This window comes from Mixophyes fleayi, chromosome 1, assembly GCF_038048845.1.
Source record: "Mixophyes fleayi isolate aMixFle1 chromosome 1, aMixFle1.hap1, whole genome shotgun sequence".
Classification (NCBI taxonomy): domain Eukaryota; kingdom Metazoa; phylum Chordata; class Amphibia; order Anura; family Limnodynastidae; genus Mixophyes; species Mixophyes fleayi.
This window is the reverse complement of record NC_134402.1, coordinates 435,068,943-435,091,152: the sequence shown is the minus strand read 5'-3', so window position 1 is coordinate 435,091,152 and position 22,210 is coordinate 435,068,943. Positions and strand designations below refer to the sequence as shown.

General features: G+C 40.4%; 1 protein-coding gene across 2 annotated transcripts in view; it reads right to left on the bottom strand.

The window, feature by feature from the left end:
- The window catches only part of SLC45A2 (solute carrier family 45 member 2), a 78,403-nt gene that overhangs the window by 11,744 nt on the left and 44,449 nt on the right, over positions 1–22,210 (bottom strand). Inside the window, exons 7-8 of one of the 2 annotated variants that reach the window (XM_075184594.1) lie at positions 15,696–15,901; positions 13,272–13,356 (exon numbers count right to left, since the gene is read on the bottom strand). In XM_075184594.1, the coding sequence (XP_075040695.1) occupies positions 13,354–13,356; positions 15,696–15,901 (209 nt within the window). In that variant the 3' untranslated portion in view covers positions 13,272–13,353. Of the gene's footprint in view, positions 1–13,271; positions 13,357–15,695; positions 15,902–22,210 lie in introns of those variants that run through there. The other variant, XM_075184587.1, reaches the window with a different exon arrangement.

Sequence of the window (22,210 nt, the reverse complement as noted above, 5' to 3'; positions counted from 1 at the left end):
ATTTCAATTGTAGAATTTTAATAACAATGGGCCTGATTCATTAAGGATCTTAACTTGAGAAACTTCTTATATCAGTCTCCTGGACAAAACCATGTTACAATACAAGGGGTGCAAATTAGTTTTCTGGTTTGCACATAAGTTAAATACTGACTGTTTTTTCATGTAGCACACAAATATCAACTTTAAATTTCAGTGTACAAATAAGTTACCAAGTATTTTTGTGCTCCATGGTGCAAATTAAACATATTTATTAATAAAGCAGGTAAAGGCATACAGTTTAAAAATATATTATTGAGATCAATATATAGATTTAGATTTATTAAAATGCTGTTTGGCAAAGAAAATGTGAAACTATTTATCGGAAATTTAATTTCAAATAAAATTTGAGCATTATGGACTTCTTATCCCACCGTAATCATCCGTCTTGCCTTCATGTTTACCTGTCCATTCCATTCTCTCTCTACATCCACCCATAAGATCCCGCGGTGAGCTGAACAAATGACTTTAGGCACTAGTTCCACCAAAATACAGTCATGGCCAAAAATATTAGCAGCAAAGGATTTTTTTCCAAAAATGCAGTTCTTCCAGAAAATTGTTGGAATTAAAACACATTTTGGTATCAAACATATATATTTCTTTAGCTTGCAGTGGAATAAAATACAAAAAACTGAACAATTTAGTTACTAGTTCTAGCTTATTTGCTCACAGGAATCACTAAATGAGCAGGTTTTTCTTCTTCAATCTGGAACTGAACACATCTGTAGCCAGCAGCAGATGCCTGCAATATACAAATCACTAATTTTATGAGTTTGAATACAGAAAATGACTCATTCTAATGTTTTGTGTCACTGTTTGTGCTGCAATGAGAAGAGAAAGAAAAGAAAGCCATAGAATTGTCTGAGGTCAGATAGTAGAATGTAGCGTGGGCAATTAGAAGGCTACAATTCAATCTCCAGAGACCTTGATGTTCCAGTGTCCATTATTAGGAAGTTTAAAGACCATAGCACTGTAGCGAAACCTCCATGAATATGACTGCAAGAGAAAACTTGATCAAAGATTGCAGTGCAGGATTGTTCGAGATGTGGAGATAGCACCTTGATCAGCTGCCAAACTGATTCAAGCTGAACTTTAGACACAAGGTGCTAAGTTTCACCTCACACCATATGTCGCCAATCTAATGAAAAGGAAGAGAGAGAAAGCCTGACTGGAGTTATGGCGGCATGAAATCTGTTGATTATCAGGACATTTTGGAGCGCAGTGTTGAATGTCAGAAAAGCTAGGTCTCCTTCAAGAGTCATGGATCTTTCATTAGGGTAATGACCCCAAACGCACTTCAAAATGTTACCAGGATTTATTCAAGACAAGACACTAGACTGTTCTGAAGTAGACCACATATAGTTCAAATCTAAATCCCACTGGACACCTGCAGAGATCTGAAAATAGCAGTTGGAAAAAGACACCCTTGAAGCCTGGGAGAACTGTAGCAGTTGTACAAGAAGAGTTGGTCAAACAGGGAATAGAGAAGTTCCAGGAGCTCATCCACGGCTATAGGGAGCAGTTGTTTGCAGTTATTTTGAGCAAACGCTGAGCTACCAAATATTAAGTCTAATATTTTTGTAAATGCCATTTGTATTAATTTTCTGATTTAAAAGGATATACAGTATTAAATTCAAAATCCAAAACAAAGGTTCTGTATATTAACAGAGAAAGAATTGTGGATACCAAACACTTTTGTTCTTTTCAACTTCAGATCAAATTGTGAGCTGTTAAGAAAACAAAAAAGTGCAAGGGTGCCAATATTTTTGGCTACTACTATATAACTTCAGACAGTCAAATAATACCAAAAATACAAAATATAATACAAATATAAGCAACTTATTAAAAAAATGGACTTCTCAAAACCCACTCCTCTTGAATGAGTTGTTTAGTCTTGCATAGTTCCTTGGAAGCTTTAAACTAGAGATGGGCGGGCCCGGTTTCTTGAAAACCGAACCCACCCGAACTTCGGCTATCCGAGTACCGAGCTGAGTCGGCTCGGTACCTTCCCGCTTTTTAGGAATCGAAAACGAGGCAAAAAGTTATTGTGATGTCGTCGGATCTCGGATCTTGCGAGTTATGGAATCTATAAATACCACCCTCCACGGAGATCTAGCGCCATTTGAGAGAGGGACACAGAAGGGGTAGCACAGTCTGTAGAGCAGTTGGGCAGGCAAAGTTAGAGAATTGAAAGAGAAGGGTGGTAGCAGTGTTAAACAAAGTAATCAGTGACATTCAGGAGAGCTCCATAGCTCCAGTGTTAAATCTCATTGTGTCACTCACCGGACCGTGAGTGCCTCTACGCTGGTGCGTGGCTCCCTAGCCTTCCTGCCGGCACCTATCTTGAACCGCGGCCGTCCGCCATCCTGATGGACTGCGCATGCGCAGCACCCAAGAACTCTTGTGACTGTTGCTTTTAATCTAATTGGTTGATCAGGCAACTCTCCCTATTTAAGGCACCTGTGCTCATTACCTCATTGCCTGATCTTGAGTCTCATTCCCTGTGAGTCTCTGAAGGTGTCTCCTGTGTTCTACTAGTGTCTTCAGTTTCCTGCCGATTCCTGTTCTACTCATCGCTGGTCTCCATACCCGCTACTGTCTCCTGTGTACTACTAGTGTCTTCAGTTCCTGTGGATTCCCTGTGCTACTCATCGCTGGTTTCTATACCTCCTGTTTCCTGCCTGTGTCCTCAGCTGGACTCTGATTACCGGATCTACTCACCTGTGGTTCCTACACTCGTCTCTGCCGTCCAGCGTCTCTGCAGTCTCTGCATCTTCCTGTGGACAGACTGTTCTACTGAATAGCGGTATGCCTATCTGTTATTGACTTTCTACGTTTACTCTGCATTTCCGCTAGGACAAGTTTCCACTCTCAGCAGTGGTATCCATACCCGCTATAGACTGTTATTGTTACGCTGCATATCTGTTTGGAATTAACCATACTACTCAGTCGTTATATGCATAATTGTGATTGACTATCCTTTATTGGCCTGCATATCTGTGCTGAGCAAGTCTCTACCAAGCAGCGCCACATACCGTTATAGACTTTGCTGGATACGCTGCATATCTATTGGGATCAAGTTCCTCTGTGTTCTCAGTGTCTGCATCCTATTATCCTTTGTATGCCTCCACTCATCGACACCTGTACACATCCTCACCTATTAAGCAGTGGTACAACTTGCTGTACGCAGACCACTGACTCCCGCTACCTACCTGCACCTGGACCAGTCTTCTCACCATAAGCAGTGGTACAACTTGCTGTACGCAGACCACTGACTTCCCCGCTACCTACCTGCACCAGTCTTCTCACCATAAGCAGTGGTACAACTTGCTGTACGCAGACCACTGACTTCCCCGCTACCAACCTGCACCTGGACAAGTCTTCTCACCATAGCAGTGGTACAACTTGCTGTACGCAGACCACTGACTTCCCTACTACCTCCACGCATCTGCTCACATCCATCCTGATCTCCGTGTTCAAATCTGCCTTTCCACAATATCAGCTAGTCGCTGATTCACTGACCAAGATTGCTGCAAGTCACTGACTTTCCTATTCTGTATTGGCATTCTCTCTCCATTTGCTGTGATATATGTTCCGCTAGTCACCCTGCTACCAGAGGACCGTTGTGTTAACTTCACTACTCTGGTAAGCCCAGTCATCTGGTGAATTCCTGGGCAAGACTCCTAGTGCCCGTGACGCATTGTAGAAAAATACAAATAATAGTGAATAGTCCGACTCTACAGCGTTATATAGGTAACACACAGAAAGGAGAGCTCCATTGCTAATTCTCATTGCAGAAATACAACTACTAGGCCTTGCAGGCTTTTCTTCTGACTTTTCTTTTCTGCCACTGCTATGTGCCAATGTGTCCTAGATGTGCTAGGAACTGCCGTGTGTTTGTGTCATTGCTCTGTCGCTTACCATCCAGCCAGATCGCAAATATTAATGTGACCTGTGAGGTGGTCAAAATTGACTGCTAATGACTTGAAATTAGTGTTATTGAGGTTAATAATAATGTAGGATCAAAAAAGAGCAAAATTATGTGATTTTAGCATATTTTAGCAATTTTTCCCAAAAAAAATACAAAACCAAAACACACGAGGGTGGTTTTGCCAAAACCAAAACACGAAGCTAATCCAGATACAAAACCAAAACTAAAACCACTTCACGGGCTCAGTGAGCATCTCTACTTAAAACTCTCCATAACCCTTTCTAATTGTTTCAATGAGGCTTTTCAATAGCTCTTCACATGCTGAACAGAAAACCCCTATCTTCCCTTGAGGAGCACCAGTCCATATCATGCTCTGTACTCTGGTGAAGCATTGTCTTAAAGGGTGTTCATGTAAAGTAACTTCCTTATCATGAAGAGTTGCTGCTTATTTAGATATTGCCATTAGGCTGCAGCTTAACACTTTCCCTAATCCTTTTTCATTGTTTCTATAAAGTAAGTGTCAGTCACATATTAATGCACTGAATAAAAAGGATTATAATTTTACGCCAAAAATTAAAATCTACAGTAGGGATTTAGTGATTGTTTTAATTGGTAATGGTCCACCAAACAAACAATGAAACTACCAGACATGAAACTGACGTTTTACAATACACAGATTTTTTGGGATCGAGATACCAGAGAAGCGACTACAGAACATAATAATAATAAAAAGGAAACATACAATTTGCCGGCTCAGTGATTACATTAATTCTATTCATTATACGGTCTACCACATATATTCATTTTCAGATCAATTTAAAAAGCTATAACATTCGTGATATGATAACTGCTTCAGTCCTGCGTTGTAGATGAAAATCTCCTCTGTTTAAATTACAACGGTATTTGCGAGAACGGGACCATTAGAGAATACTAATCTATTTTCATGCACAGCAGTTGTAATTTACCTTAGCCTCCTCATTTCAGCATAGTAAAATAATCTTACTTGTAGATCATTAGAATGATCTTTTTTCAATTATTGTTGGGTGGTATAATCCAAAAACAAATCTAAATTAATCTGGACCTACCATCTCCAATAAAATCACGCTGTTGTATGTAGGAATTCAAAACTATATTTGTAATAATTTTCGGTGACATATAAAGGGACACTTGTAAATTAATTTTTATTACTCCACATAAACAAGGACGGGGAATATGGAATTATAGAACGCCACTTACATTAGAATGGGGTTCTTGGCACAGGAGATGTGTCTGGATATGATAATAAATGTTCCATGACACACATATATAGCATGATGTTGTCGTTATGCATTATAATTATCCATTAATTGAGCATTAACAGATTCTGCAGACCTATACGAACAGGAACAATTAGTTAGTCACTAAAAACTCTACCAGAGGGACAATCTGATTTCTCTACCACTTAACTTATTAGTATGGCATTAGACTGTGGAAGGCAACTGGGAAAAGTGAAGGGAAGCCAGATTAGGCCTGGAAGAACATACAGATTTCAATAGAGATTGTGCTCTAGGTTGGAACTGAACTGGAAGTCAGTAATGCTAATGATTGTGTCATGGCTTTAAAATGAGAACATTTTAACCTATGATTTTATGGAAAATCAATCAGTATAATGTAACACATGATGTGCAGTGGTTTTGTCTGAAAACTGGGACCAAGACAGTGGTTTTTGAGTAAATGCATGTAAACGGGTATAGGAATGGAACTCATTGGTTCCAATGACCACATACCCATTAGGGTTTGTGAGGATACTGGGTTTAACGTAACCTTCTGCGCCACACAGCTGGCCTACCCAGTACCTACCCAAGGTTCAAAATCACACGGGCAAATATCCGAAATAAAACAAAAAAGTTTATATATAGCAGATGAGTCACTCCTGATTTAATTAGGGACAGGTATTGTTCTGTGGCTATACAGCAGTTTGTTTAAACATGAGAGATCACAATCCAGACACATTTACATTTAAATACACAATGCAGTCCTCTGTAATTAAACATAGAGCTCTGTCTGTGGGCCTTTTCCCTATGCTAGCACACACAGACCCACAGCTAAACAAAGACAAGAGACCCACTGGTGGGATGTACATGCATACAGGACTGGTGGACAATAATCCTTTTGCCTAGGCTGAAACAATGGACTAGTCTGCAAGATAACAAACCATGCCGGCAGATATTTTAACTACTTTCAAAATAGAATATATACAAGCTTAAATATGATTGACAAATATGGGGAACCAGAGGGCTAGAAAAATTATATGTTTTTGTAGCCCGCAGTTTGTGAGAAACGAGGTGCACACAGCTTGAGGTGATATTAATACCTTGTTTCCCCACAGAGTTCCACTTGCAGTTGGGAGCCTTTGCATTGCAGCAGTTATTACAAATCTGCTGGCTCCATTTACAGAGACCAGTATTTAGGTAAATGAACATGGTGAGAACATATGTGAAATGCCCAGAACAAGAGATGAAAAGAAACGCACATCTATGCATAGGAGTTTTGAGCATCAAAAACTGTACTAGTTTGTCGCTTCCTTTGGGCCCTTCAATTTATAAATGGTTAATACTGAGAAAGAGGCCATTGAAAGTGAAGGGAGGTCAATTTTGGCTTAGTAGCAATCGAAACAGGAGGCCTGTATGAAAAATCATGAGAAAGATCTTTCCACCTGGGATAATTTAGAAAGGGAAGAAAAAGCTATTCTCATTTTGGTGTCTGGGTTGAGAACGTATTATTATCAGCATTTTCTTTATTTATAAGGCGCCACAAAGTCTGCAGTGCCTTACATAAGGGGATAAACAGAGTGCACATTTACAAATTAAAAAATGAATAGACGAGATGAGAGATGGTGGCCCTGGATGCGAAGCCCGTAAAAAGGAGGAGAAAATGGAACTCAACCGGCCAGCAATCCGGCACGTCTTTCTTGCAGGGTTCATTGTCATTGGTGACAGCAAATCATAAACAATTAACTGCCAGCCAATCGGTGGCCAGGACAATGAACCAATCAGGGCTTACCTCTAGCCATTTTCATTTCTGGCACCACGGCGAGCCAATCAGTGCTAGCTGCATCACCGCTCAGCACCCACGAGGAGGCTAATCTGCATGAAGGCAGTTTAATGGCGATGACAAACCTGATAGGACCTCTGGAGAGACAAAATCACACTCTTGAAAGAAGACGTTGGGAGAAGAAAAAGAGAAGACTGAAGAAAAGGCGCAAAAGCTCTAAGAAGACAAATAGAGAGATTACATAAGAAGAGTCCTCTTCAATCATGAGAAGCACCGAACAGGAGAAGAGGTGTTTGTCTACTGTACATAAAATGTATTTTTACAGTGGCTCCTGTTTGCAAGCACATGTTCTAGCGTGCATATGCCACAGTCCTCACTATCATTCGACACTTACACATGACCTGTAACTGGTGCAAGTGATACGATGGTAAAACACACAATAGAGATGCCCAAAGCTTGAATCGGGCTCTGCTGTGTGTGCTCGAGCTTGGTACACTCTTACTGTACAATGACTAAGTGCATACGCCCATTCCCCTCCCAAATCCGCCCCTGAAATCGTAGGCTGCCGTAGCGGCCCTTTGCACTCCAGCATGAATTACTTACACTTGTGCTCTCTGGCGGATAGTTCATTTCTGGGCACAAGCTGTTTAATTTCACGCAAAATACGACACCTATCAACATTTACATTCCTTAATGAATCAGGCCCACAGTATTCAAGTTCTGCTTTTGCATTGCCAATCCGTACTTCTTTTGCAATTTGCATTTAGTGGAATGAATAGAGCTGGTCAATGCATTTGGCTGTGCCGAGTGGAGTGGTTGTGATAAGATTGCGGACACCTAGGGGTAGATTCAATTAGCTGCGATGCTCCAGAATTTACGTAACAGTTTTTAAAAATATTGATAGGTCACATTATCCAACAGCGTTCATATTATACCTCCAAATTTGTCACAATCCTAGAGATTTTGTCTGCTAATTGATCCAGTCTGCAGTTATTTTACAGTGTCGACTAGGAAAGATTTGTTTGTACTTTATTATTATATTGGAGGAGTAACGGGAAAAGTGTCGGCAAGCCATTGTGAAAGGTGTCGGAAAGCCATTGTGAAAGATGTCGGCGAGCCATGCTGAAAGGTGTCGGCGAGCCATGCTGAAAGGTGTCGGCAAGCCATGCTGAAAGGTGTCGGCAAGCCATGCTGAAAGGTGTCGGCAAGCCATGCTGAAAGGTGTCGGCATGCCATGCTGAAAGGTGTCGGCATGCCATGCTGAAAGGTGTCGGCAAACCATTCTGAAAGGTGTCGGCAAACCAGTGTGAAAGGTGTCGGCAAGACACTGTGAAAGGTGTCTGCAAGACACTGTGAAAGGTGTCGGCAAGACACTGTGAAAGGTGTCGGCAAGACACTGTGAAAGGTGTCGGCAAGACACTGTGAAAGGTGTCGGCAAGACACTGTGAAAGGTGTCGGCAAGACACTGTGAAAGGTGTCGGCAAGACACTGTGAAAGGTGTCGGCAAGACACTGTGAAAGGTGTCGGCAAGACACTGTGAAAGGTGTCGGCAAGACACTGTGAAAGGTGTCGGCAAGACATTGTGAAAGGTGTCGGCAAGCCATCCTGAAAGGTGTCGGCAAGACACTGTGAAAGGTGTCGGCAAGCCATCATAAAATGTGTCGGCAAGACACTGTGAAAGGTGACGGCAAACCATCCTGAAAGGTGTCGACAAGCAGTTCCAGTGCTCCACTAAGGAGGAGCAGCAGGTCAGTGAAAACTATCACGCGGTAATGTTGTTTTAATTAGCATAAAGATGGCCCTTATTTTTTCCCCCCAAACTGCCGTAAAATAAAAACATTCAAAAAAGCAATATCTCCACTAAAAGCACATTTCTAAAACTTGTCGACCCATCCCTGCTAGTTTGTGCAGTTATTTTGTTACCACATTATTGGGTCTCAATTTCTGCATTTTTGGATTTGCCTGTATATATAATTAGGCAGTATACTTTGAAACAAAACTTTAGAAGAAATGCCAACTTGTTGATTGACATTAAAAATCAGATAGAAAACTTGGAACAACTAGGCCATTTTAGCACAAAGCCGCCCACAGATATCATTGGGATCCTCTGAAAAAAGATTTTGATATGAACAAATTCCATTATCTTTCTCCCATGAGGATTGCCATACTAACAAAAGAAGTTACATGTACTTTAGGAACTGGAAAGAGGATATCGTTTTGTGCGAATGGAAAGAAAAAAAAAACAAAACAAGTGCTTAGGAAAAAAAAATGTGTATTATAGTTACACACACAAATTACATGTCACACATACATATACAGGTCAATGGACATATGTGTTGTCTGACTCCATGAAGAAGTCAGGTGAAATAGCAGCTCCAGCGCCATTGCACACAGCAAATTACGTGACCGGTAGCAACAGGTATCACAGTAAGTGGAACGGTGTACAGTGTTCTCCCCAGAAAATTTTGCTGGCCAGGTGGCATTAAGAAGGGACCAAAGTTGCCAAAACTTATATTATTTATAAAAACTCTTGCAGTTATTGCCCACTTGTTGGTTGGACTGGTCACACTAATTTATTTCACAATTAATTAATTAATATTTTTGTGCCTGGCTGCTGAGCCTGCCTGGACTGGTCAGACTGGTGGTCAGTGGTCTAAGGCACTCTGCTGACTGCAACACTCACACAGTGCCTGCTAGAATAGGACCAGCAATGCTGCTGGATTACGGGAACTGTGCTGGACAACTCAAAGTAGGAGAGGTTCTGAGAACACTACATGCTCCACGCTAACACAGACCGCACGCCTGCACTCTATGACTCTGTGCACAGAAGTGTTCCCAACTTTTGTGCCCTGCATTCATAACATCGCACTGAGAGTGGGGATGGATCTCTGATGCCTGTCACAGTAACGCACTCGCAGCAAGACTCGAATGTTCACAGTCAAACTCCTAGAGCCGTGCGGGAAGTAAAAAAAGGCGGGTGGAGAACCCGGGAAAGAGGTCCTGGGAAGAACACTGGGTGTAAGTGTGTAACTAAGAACATTACATTATATATATATATATATATATATATATATATATATATATATATATATATATATATATATATATATATATATATATATATAGGCAATTGGGACACATTGACATCTTCTAGTAAAGGAAAGAGTGGCCGGTGACCACGTAGAAACCTAACTGTGACAGCCTGAGTTTAGGGCTATGGGACTGTGTTTATTTCTGTGAATGTTTCATTTGATTGCTGAATATATTGCCAAGTCTGTTTAGTCATCCTGACAAGTAAATAAACGTCAAAGTGGTTCAGCAGAAACCTGTGTGAGGAGTCATCTGTTTGCACACTTTTCACAATGTGGTGTCATCGTGGGATGTGCAAAAGACAGCTAGATCATTGCTGTCCCCCAAGCCAACAATTCCAGGGTGGTGAGCTATGCAAAACTTCCTCACTACAATGTTTGTTTGCTGCATGCAAAAAGTGTTGCGAATGTGTAAAACTGTTTATTACAATATCTTTGCTGCAAATGTGTGGAGTTTATATGTGATTCAAACCTTAACCACAAAGCAGGTGTATGAAATTGAATGATGGCTATTGTTGTGAACTACAAGTGACATACAACCTTTCCCACAAACAAGTCTGTTTAATTTATGATTAAAGAAGCAAAGTTTCATTTTCCTGTGCACCAAAATAGCAATATGGAGGAACTCTTGAGGGCTCTGGTGAATGTGACCACTTAGCAGCAGGAACAGCAGGGGGGCATTACTAGCTGTAGCTGTTACGCTACAAGCACAGCAGGCCCAAATGCTGCAGGTTACAGAAGCCCAGATAGAGAATAAGCAAGCTCTTGCGTAAAGGGCTAGCACAAGTGAGACAGGTGCATGATGTGTCTGAGGTGCCTGTCTTACAGAAAGTGACCACCTCAGATGATGTGGAGACATATCTCTTAGCCTTTGAAAAGTCACCACGAGACTAAACTGGCTGCCAGGAACCTGGACGGAGAAGCTGGCGCCATATTTGAGCGGTGAAGCTCAGTGTACTTATGTTGATTTATATGATGAGCAGGTTGCTGTCTATCAGGAAGTAAAAGCTGAAATCTTGGCACTGGATCGGGGAGAGCTCAGCGCTACCATGACTGGCGCTCCCAGGAAAATCAATTCGTTCACAGATGGCTGATCTATCTAAAGTGATAAAGAGTTGGTTGCAGCCAAATACCAATACATCTGGCCGCATGGTGGAGATACTGGCAATGGACCATTGTGTCCGTGGGCTGGAAAGGAGCTTACATAGATGGGTGCAACAAGCGGATCCACAGTCTTATGAGTAACTTGCTATGGCGATAGACCATTACTCAGCACTGCAACGCATGTCTAAGGCTCCAGAGGAGAATCCAAAGCTATTGCTCAAGCCAAATTGGACACCACGGCTGGTGGAGCCAGTAAGAAAAGTTTCTCCACCTGTTTGTTTTGAATGTAATGGACCTGGACACTTCCGTGCTGAATGTCCAAAGCAACAGGACATGTCTCCCTCCATGGGGAGTCCTTCATCATTCTGTGTGACTGTCCTGGTGAATAGGCATGCTGCTTTGGCCCTGGTGGATTCAGAACATTATTTTTTTTTATTTATTAACAGTTGTTTATTTGGATTCAGGAAGCGAGTTGGCATTAGACTCTAGTTCTTTGGTTCCAAAAGAGGTGTCTGCAAGAATACCTAAAGTGAAGGTGTGTATATATATATATATATATATATATATATATATATATATATATATGAAAACAGGGATACTCTGCACTCTCCAAACACATAATTAATGCTATATCAAGTACTGTTCTATATTAAAAACAGGGAATGTTAGTTCCACATATTGCAATATATGTTTAAGCTGACTAACTCAGGCCAAAGATCATGTTAGGACTGACCAGAATGGGAAGACTTTGGCGTGAGTTGGTCAGCTTAAACATATATTGCAATATGTGGAACTAACATTCCCTGTTTTTAATATAGAACAGTACTTGATATAGCATTAATTATGTGTTTGGAGAGTGCAGAGTATCCCTATTTTCTTGTCTATACAATGTGGGCAACCCCCTCTTGCACCCCAGTCTGTACATGGTGAGTGCAGAGGACTTATGTATGTTTTTGTGTATATATATATATATATATATATATATATATATATATATATATATATATATAATATAAATGTCTAGTGGCGTGTGTTAGTCTGTCTGTGTGTGTGTGGAAAAGATAAAACCAAGCTGCAGCGCCACCTGCTGGGCGGAGTTATACACTGACCTACTAAATTCTTAGTGTGTGTGTGGAAAAAAAATTCAGAAAGGGCTGAAATTTGGTATACTAAGATGTTTAATTTGTTAATTTAATTTGTTAATTGTTAAAAGTGTTTATGAAGATTTAAAAAAAATATATATATATTTCTTGAAGGAGAAGTGACAGTTGGGAGTGGTTGGTGGTTGCCGGGGGCGACAGTGGGGAGTGGTTGGTGGTTGCCGAGGGTGACAGTGGGGAGTGGTTGGTGGTTGCTGGGGGTGACAGAGTGAGAGGAGTGTGATACTCAGGACCGCTGAGAGAGATCCCTGTGTCTGGATAGACATCTGGATAGATGTGGCGATGAAAATGAAGGATGAGGTGATGGAGAAGAATGATGAGGTGGTGACATGTGGACAAAACCACGCTAAAAAAGGGCGCTTGCATCGGGAAGTAATGCTCTTCCCCTGAGGAGGCCTGGGCTAGGCCCAAATGCATGACAAGAAACTTTTTAACACCTTAAGTAGCTTGATTTGACTATAATGCATGAGTATCATGCACGGGTTAACTTATATATATATATATATATATATACACACACACATATACATATATATATTACACACACACACACGTATCTGTGTATCACTTAAGGACATTAAAACGTTTATATATGGAAGCGTTCTATACCCCTAACTATAAATCATTTCAAATTATAGGCGTTCCGTGTATTTTACATAGACATACACACACACAATTCCCAATTCCCCCCTTTAATGACGCCCCCCCCCCCCTTCCCTCTATGGTCCCAACTCCTCCGCCTCTGCTCCTCTTTGAATCTAGAAAGCTTGACTCAAGCAAACTCTGGTGCATGACATATATGTGTATAATGAAAAGGAAGGAGGCAGCTGGAGGACAGATTAAACTTATTAAGCATTAGTTGCGCTCTCTGTGGGCTGGCCATGAACCAGTGTTGTGTTATTACATGGGTCCCTCCCGTTGCTTTCCTAAGTGGGTCCTTCATATTCCAGTCAGCGACCATGTATATCCTAATGTAGATGATAGAAGCCAGGTACAGTAATCACTGTTGGGAGATTGGGAAGCAGTTCAACAACAGGGATCTTTATAGTAGTTCTATGCACGTACCAGAGGGGGATTAAAGGGTGTCTATGTAAATAAGACCAGTTAAGCCTCACTCACGCAAACACAACTATCTTTGTTATGTCTAAACCAGAAACACATGTTACAAAATAATATTCTATATCCAAACAATATGCATTTCACTTCTAATTTCCCTCTAAACATAACTATTCATTGAACACCCCAGTGTTCAATCACTATCTAGTGGCATCAGGCCAATGCTATCTCTAGACATAGCTTTATGAAGGATTAAATAGAATCATTTTATCTTCAGTATTCTAAACGCTAAGCTTCTCTGTTGGACCCGACGGCGGTATCATGGCGTTGCCATTGCTTCTCCAGTGGAGATAGAGATGAAAAGAAAGGAAGGAAACATTGGTATTAACTTTACTCACAGAATAATCTAACTGGAGTCCCGTTTGCTTGTACATACATACACATATATATTATCACTAAACTCCTGTCTGTGTGTACATAATTACTGGAACACTGTTATACTTAATCATATAAAAAAAAATCCTGAAGCATATTGTAAATCTGTTAATACATTAAGAAGCTTTCAAAGAATGTTTAAATCCTCATATTAAATGTTCAGTAGAAAAGGAAATCCAGCAGGTTACAAGAATAGATGACGGGAAGTCTATAGATATTAAGCATGTTACCAATACAAATTTCTGATCAAGTATAGAGTGAAAGAGTCAAGGGATATATAGCAGGTAAATGTTAATGTTGTTTATCTGTTATTAAATTCAAGACTTTTTAAAATTGTTATGGTCCCAATTAATTAAGTCAAGACAAATAGGACAATTGTAGAGAACCACAAGAAAAGACTTGGGGTAATCCCCAGGCGCCTGTAGTAATAGGACAATCAAGGAATATATATTAGGTATTTAATGTGATCAAAGCCTGATCGCAGAGATGAAATAAAGATGTGTATTGCATCTCACAATGTTGAAATCACACTGATAATAAAACAACAAGCACGTATCAATCATGCTGACATATGAAATGCTGAATAGAAACCCATTCTGCTCAATTTGATTTGTTGGCAGCAGTGGTTGCAAAATCCAATATACTGGTGTAGTCACGATAAAAACAAGGCCCCAAACAATTGTGGGTGATATAGTCACATGTGCTGCATAGAGTTTCCGTGCTGATTGCATAATTGATACGTGCTTGCTGTTTTATTATCAGTGTGATTTCAACATTGTGAGATGCAATACACATCTTTATTTCATCTCTGCGATCAGGCTTTGATCACATTAAATACCTAATATATATTCCTTGATTGTCCTATTACTACAGGCGCCTGGGGATTACCCCAAGTCTTTTCTTGTGGTTCTCTATAATCCAACCAGGGGGAGGGGTCCCCCCCTTTACAGTGTCCCCGTTTTTGGCTGCCATCTCCTATCTATACTGGTTGTTTGCGCAGATATTACCCCATATACTGTCAAATAGGACAATTGCACTTCCCCAGTCCTAATTTCAGAGGGTCCCCCTTGCAAGCATGCACTTAGGGTTTGTTTCCCATTGCTCAGAAGCCCCTCCCCATTGCGCTTGAATCATGGATGACAGACATTTGCATTCTAGGTTGGCCAGTGAACATAGCAGGGGCAGATTGGCCTGTCAACCGTGGAGGCACTTTATACATATTATGAGGTCATCAAACACTTCTTCCTATATTGAACAGTGTGCAGGATGATTTCATTAGTGCAGATGAGCACAAGTCAATTGATAGTCAGAAACAGGTCACACAAGCACACTAATGTGCAGGCTGAAGTGTAGAAGAAGCATGGAGTGATAGAGAGAGTGACAATCCCACCATGATAGAGTGTCAGCTCATAAGTCAAGTGGTGTACACTAATTTGTGTTGTGATAATGTGATTACTGCGATCACGTGATGTGATGAGACCACATGAATTGAGATTTGCGATGATTTTAACTCCAAAAAAAAATGTAATATAATACAAGATACAAAATACAAGATAATGTAAATTAGTGACTGTATATACAATAAATCTATCTTGTTAATGTTATTCAATCCTGATGAACGGGTGCCGATCATTTTCGTCAGTGATAACTGTGCATTATTTTCCCGCTGCATCTGAATGACGTCTGTTCCCCCGAATTTGGACACTTGAGAGACCGAGCTACAGCTAAGTGTTTGACCGAATGATACAACAAAGTAAAAATTACCCAGAAGACACTACAACCACCCACAGAAGCAAGCAGAGAATACAGCAGCTGTAAGGGGCAAATAATTACTTTAATATGAGAACTTACCTCTTCTTCCCTATGGTATTCAGAGATCAGATTAAAAGGCACAGTGTACAAAGTACTTGACATCACCCCAAAGAGTGAGCACAGAACCAGCGTAGAGTAAACATTGGGGAACAGTCCAATGAATCCCGTTCCTATTCCAAAAAGAAGGTAGCCAACAAAATAAAGACCCTTCAGTCCAATAAATGGCAGCAATGCTTTCTGGAGATCTGGAAAAAAGATTCAAGAAAACAGAACATTATTTTTTTTTTATTCATTAATAGTTGTTTATTTAGAACTTACATATCATCATTGGCAGCCCCAGTGGAGCTTACAATCTAAATACCCTACCACACGGACACCTACTATGTTTTGTCAGAGGCCAATTAACCTACTAGTATGTCTTTAGATTGTGGGAGCACAAAGATATAGGAGAACATACAAATTCTGCACAGAGAGGGCGCCCTGGTTGGAATCAAACTCATGACCATCACTGGGATGCAGCAACGCTAACCACTATGCCACGTGCTACCCAAATAGTAAATGGTGAGGCCTTCGGGTTTTATACTTTCAAATGGATCATCCACAGCATATTTTTCCCATAGACCATAAAATAGTCCCTCTTTTTCACAAGTAACAGCAATGATCATCTGCACTCAGCCCAAGTGCTGGAATTCTTGGCAATGTAATGGTTTATATGCTCCGTCTCCCATCATGGTAGTGGTATCCCCTGTGATTTAGTGAAGACAGGAAGTGGGGCATCCTTCAGCCGTCTGCATCACTCTACTGAGCATGCACAGACAGGAAGTTCGGCTCTCAGCAGGTTCTTCCAGTGACAGTTGAACTGTAAAGACGTCAACTACCAAGTGTGTGTGTGTGTGTGTGTGTGTGTGTGTGTGTATGTATATATATATATATATATATATATATATATATATATATATATATATAACAACAAGTTTTGAAATAAAACCAACAAATTGGTTAAGTCTAAAAGCTTCTTGTGGTTTACCATCTAACACCAACGCCGCGGACATTACATATAACAGCACAAGTGCCCAGATAATAGGTTTCTGCCAACAGTAACCAGGTCAAAGAGGCAGAGAGATTATGGTAAATGGTAGGGAGTTTACTGTTCTTTCCTGGACAAATTTAGCCACGTAATCCAGCAGATTCCAGTGAACCCTAGCACACATGTGGAAGCTACTCCCCTTCTGTACAATGAATATGCAACTGTGTAGACCGTTTCCTTTTATATATGGTAGGTCATCAGCATCAGCCCAATGTGACGGGTTCCCCAATGTCTGCCATGGACATTGGGGAATGTCTCCTCATTCCTGTTGGCAGTGTGTCATTGATCAACAACTCAATACCTAATGGAAAAGATTGCTTTGGTAGAGCAAGAGAAGAATTGATGGACAATAGCAGACATCAGGATTGGCTGGAACAGAAAACTATGGATAGGTAATTTATGCAGAATTATGGAATTCCATCCAAACTTAATTTTAATGGGCAATTATTTGTTAAAAGACTTGGTACCCTTCTATATAAAAAAATACGTCACTACATAGGTGCTAAGTTATCTAACACATATCTGTTCCTAAAGTAGAACTGAAATTATGACTCAAAACTCACCGGTGATAAAAGACGACATCATGACAGTATCATTTCCCTAAATATTTTTAATATTAAAAAAAGATTGCAATACAATTAAAAATACTTTAGTGTCTACACAAAACAATGTTTGAATAAATTCTAATGAAGGAAGTGGCTTAAGCAAACTCTGTCAAGTGTTCATATTCAAGACAGATCACTATTCCAGCGGAGCTTTAAAGCTCTCCTTCAGCCTTAATCAAGATCTCTGAACGCCGTGGTCTTTGGGGCATTGACTGCAAATGGACTTGTGTGAGGATGCACAAATAAATATCCAAGGACAAACTATGAACAAACAACAGACATTTCACACATTATCTCTTCCTTCATAAATTCTGTGTGGTGTTTGAGATGCCAAGCCTGCAAATAAAGGACTACTAACTATTACTGGTGCTACTAATTATTATTATTGATAATCGTTGTGGTTTCCAGTTGTGGATGTCAGGTTTGAGGGAACCCCGCTGTTGCTGGCATTTGCTTTAGTTATATATATATAAAAAAAAATAAAACCATTAAAAAAAAATGTAAAATATTATTGTAAAAAGATTGAGACACCATTATAGAAATATACAGGAAAACAGTTTGCCCAACTATAGGGAAACCGCAAGTCCCGGCAAATCCCACCAGCCTTGCAGGGCAGACTGGGACTTTTAGTTTATCAATAGCTGGAGTCCAACATGATGCTTAACTCTCAGTTAGCTCAGCAATGTTGGTAAATCAAGTTTAGAGAGCTGAATTCTGGCAATTGATGCACTATGGTCTGTTGTGCAAGCACAGATTAGTACCACCCTGCACCAGAGCTCCATTATCTATGCAGGATTTCCTAAACAACTACTACACCTAACATGCAATTGGTTTGATATAAATGAGCTATTAATAACATTCAGGCATATATGTAAAGGTTCCCATACCTTGAAAGAAAGCAAGATGAATGTATATATTTGCTGTACAGCCGAGTGCAAGCTACAGCCATCATTTATCAGATATTTTGTGCAAGAGGCAGCTCAAGGCTGCCGCGTCCCTCAGTGGGATAATGGACAGGAAGTCTGCAGTATTTTCTATTGTGATGACCTCCATTATATATTTATAAATGCTATTTATGCTTTTATAGAAATCAGCTTGTGTTTATTAAAGGGCACCCAATCCTAAAATATAAGTATACAGACATTAGGTTCCATGTACAATATGGCCTTACATACCACGTCTAAGGATTTCAGAACAAGTGTAGTTAAGTATATTATTTTTTTAAAGCTACACAACCACCTAGGAAATATATTTTACCCTATCTCCTAAGGCATCACAAGTCACAATGAAGAGATTGCAGCTTGTAATTGGCCCTCCCACTCTCACGCCCCCACCCTTCACTCCGCTACCATTTAATGTAGACTAACAAATTTATTTCTCTATTATTGATAATGTATTCGAGCCGGCAGAGTCTCAGGGGGAAAAAATAGCTATATGTAGCAGAATTTACTGCTCCTGCAGCGACAAAAGTGGAGCAATTTTAAAAAGTTTAGTACCCAAAATTTAAATAAGGCATAACAAATATGTAAAACGCATAGAACTGACTATATATAATATATTACATAATATATTACACATATCTAATCTATCCTACACTGGGGCATGTTTATTTCAACATACCAGATGGAGGACCTTCTATGAGTTTCTTTGGCACATTATATTCCTAATTGTAATAAGTTGTAGTGTTATTTGTTTACTGAATTGTACTGTTATACCATGTACTGTCTTCTGGTTTGTCTTCTGTAGGGCGCTGTGGACCTCATGTGGTGCCCATAAAGATCAACAATAATAATAATAATAATAATAATAATAATAATAATTGGAGGTTAAGGCTATTCACTATTACAAGGATGTAAACTATATGTTTGACAGTTTCTGAGTCAATATCTGCAATTGTTTTGGCGTTATCCTCTCTCCTGATTAAGTATTGTTATTTATTTTTGCACTGTAATGAATTCAAGCTGTTATGACTGTGAGACCTCACCAGTACCTTAGGAAAAGTGTCTCCCACAATCGATCTCCCTAAATATCACCATAAATCCAGTAATACAGTGTCACCTCCAAGGAAGTCACTTTGGTGAAGAAACGCGTCAGATGTGAGGGAGAGTGCTATAGGCTTCTGGAGAGAGCTATAGGATTGCGGAGAGAGCTAAAGTCTTACGGAGAGAGCTATAGGCTACCGGAAAGAGCTATAGGATTACGGAGGGAGCTATAGGATTAAGGAGAGAGCTATAGGATTTCGGAGGGAGCTATAGGATTATGGAGAGCTATAGGATTGCGGAGAGAGCTATAGGATTGCAGAGAGAGCTATAGGATTGCAGAGAGAGCTATAGGATTGCAGAGAGAGCTATAGGCTACCGGAAAGAGCTATAGGATTGCAGAGAGAGCTATAGGATTGCGGAGAGAGCTATAGGATTGCGGAGGGAGATATAGGATTGCAGAGAGAGCTATAGGATTGCGGAGAGAGCTATAGGATTGCAGAGAGAGCTATAGGATTGCAGAGAGAGCTATAGGATTGCAGAGAGAGCTATAGGATTGCAGAGAGAGCTATAGGATTGCAGAGAGAGCTATAGGCTACCGGAAAGAGCTATAGGATTGCAGAGAGAGCTATAGGATTGCGGAGAGAGCTATAGGATTGCGGAGGGAGATATAGGATTGCAGAGAGAGCTATAGGATTGCGGAGGGAGCTATAGGATTACGGAGGGAGCTATAGGATTACGGAGGGAGCTATAGGATTACGGAGGGAGCTATAGGATTATGAAGGGAGCTATAGGATTACGAAGGGAGCTATAGGATTACGAAGGGAGCTATAGGATTAGGGAATTCTTCTTTTATCTATGGAGTCTATGAACTACAGACTCAGTTGTGTCACTGGATGTTTAGTGAGATGGTTAATGTTCTACACTACTTTGCGGATTTAAACTATATGTTTATTATTGCAGTGTATTATATTTTATGAGCATATTTAAATAGAATGATAGTTAATCCATTTCCATGTGTTCTGCATAACATTTCTCCCTCATTTAAGTGTTGTTTGTCTATTCTATTTCCCAATATTGTTCAACTTTTATTTTTATTGATTCGTTTATTTGTCTTGTTTCAATGGGGTCATATCAGGTCCATTTGTGTAGAAGATTTATATAATTACACTTTATCATTTATTTATTTCTTGGAGCGGTAGAATAATTTTGTTTTTCCTTTTTGTAGCTGATTGGCCTGGATTCCAGCTAGGGCAGTGCGACATGTTCCCCCAGCAGGGGTACAAAGCCGGGATTAATAGCTTTTTTTTACCTGATCCGATTATGATTTCTATTATTCCATACTCCTCCGCAGCACTATGCCTCAGAAAAGTAGAGAGAGAAATTTTGCTTTCAATGTAATGATAATGTAAACAAGGAAATATGCTCTTAATGTTGAGATGAAATAAAAGCAGTTGGTAAACAGTTGCAAATGATAATGAAAGGCTTCACAAACAGCTTGATATATTAATGGGTACCATGGTAGCACAGTGGTTAGCATTGCTGCATTACAGCACTTGGGTCATGAGTTCGTTTCCAACCAAGGCTCTATCTGTGTGGAGTTTGTATGTTCTCATCAAGTTTATGCGAGTTTCCTCCCAATGCTCCGTCCCAAACTGCAAATACATACTGGTCTGACTAAATTAACCCTACTTTGTGTTGTAAGGAATATAGGTTGTAAGCTTCACTAGGGTGGGTACGGACGTCAATAATTAAATATTCTCTGCAAAGCACTGCGTAATTCGTAGGTTCAATACACTGATCAATCGCAACATTAAAGCCTCTGACCAGTGAAATGAATAACATTGATTATCTTGTTACAATGGCAGCTGTCAAGGGGTGGGATATATTAGGCAGCAAGTGAACAGTGAGCTCTTGAAGTTGATGTGTTGGAAGCAGGAAAAATGGACAAGCGTAAGGATCTGAGAGACTTCGACTAGGGCCAAATTGTGATGGCTAGACTACTGGGTAAGAGCATCTCCGAAACGGCAGGTCTTGTGGGGTGTTCCTGGTATGCAGTGGTTAGTACCTACCAAAAGTGGTCCAAAAAAGGACAACCTGTGGACCGGCGACTGGGTCATGGGCGCCCAAGACTCATTGATGTACGTGGAAAGCGAAGGCTACTTTGTCTGGTCCAATCCCAACAAAGAGCTACTGTAGCACAAATTTCTGAAACGTTTGTTGGCTATGATAAAAAGGTGCCGGTCCTCTATTGCCGTTTGGAGGCAACTCTCAATTTAAAAGCACATGAATGTATAACCAGAGCATAGTAACTCAATGTTTAGAGTTAGGACAACCCTGTTAGCAGAAGCACCATGAAACGGCAGGTGGTTTATCATGTATTTGCAAGTGTGTGTACCTCAGAATTCTGCATTTTTATGTACAAGTACAAAGGCACTCTTTTACTGGTTCACAGCGGTGTTGCTGGGGATTTTTTTCTCTGTATTTTTTCCTTTTCTGGATAACCTCACCCTTTCAAGCACCTGCTGTGAACCTATATTTTCATTGAGCAGCTTTAATTTCTGTCTTTCTTTATGATAGAAAGGTGTCAGCACACACAGTGCATATCAGCTTACTGTGTATGGGGCTGTGTAGCCGCACACTGCTCAGAGTGCTCATGATGACCTCAGTCCACTGACGAAAACGCCTACAATGGGCACGTGAGCACCAGAACTGGACCATGGAGCAATGGAAAGAGTTGGCCTGGTCTGATGAATCACATTTTCTTTTACATCACCAGGTGCATGTGTGTTCTTTACCTGGGGAAGAGATGGCACCAGGACGCACTGTGTAAAGAAGCCAAGCCGGGGGTGGCAGTGTGATGCACTGGGCAATGTTCTGCTA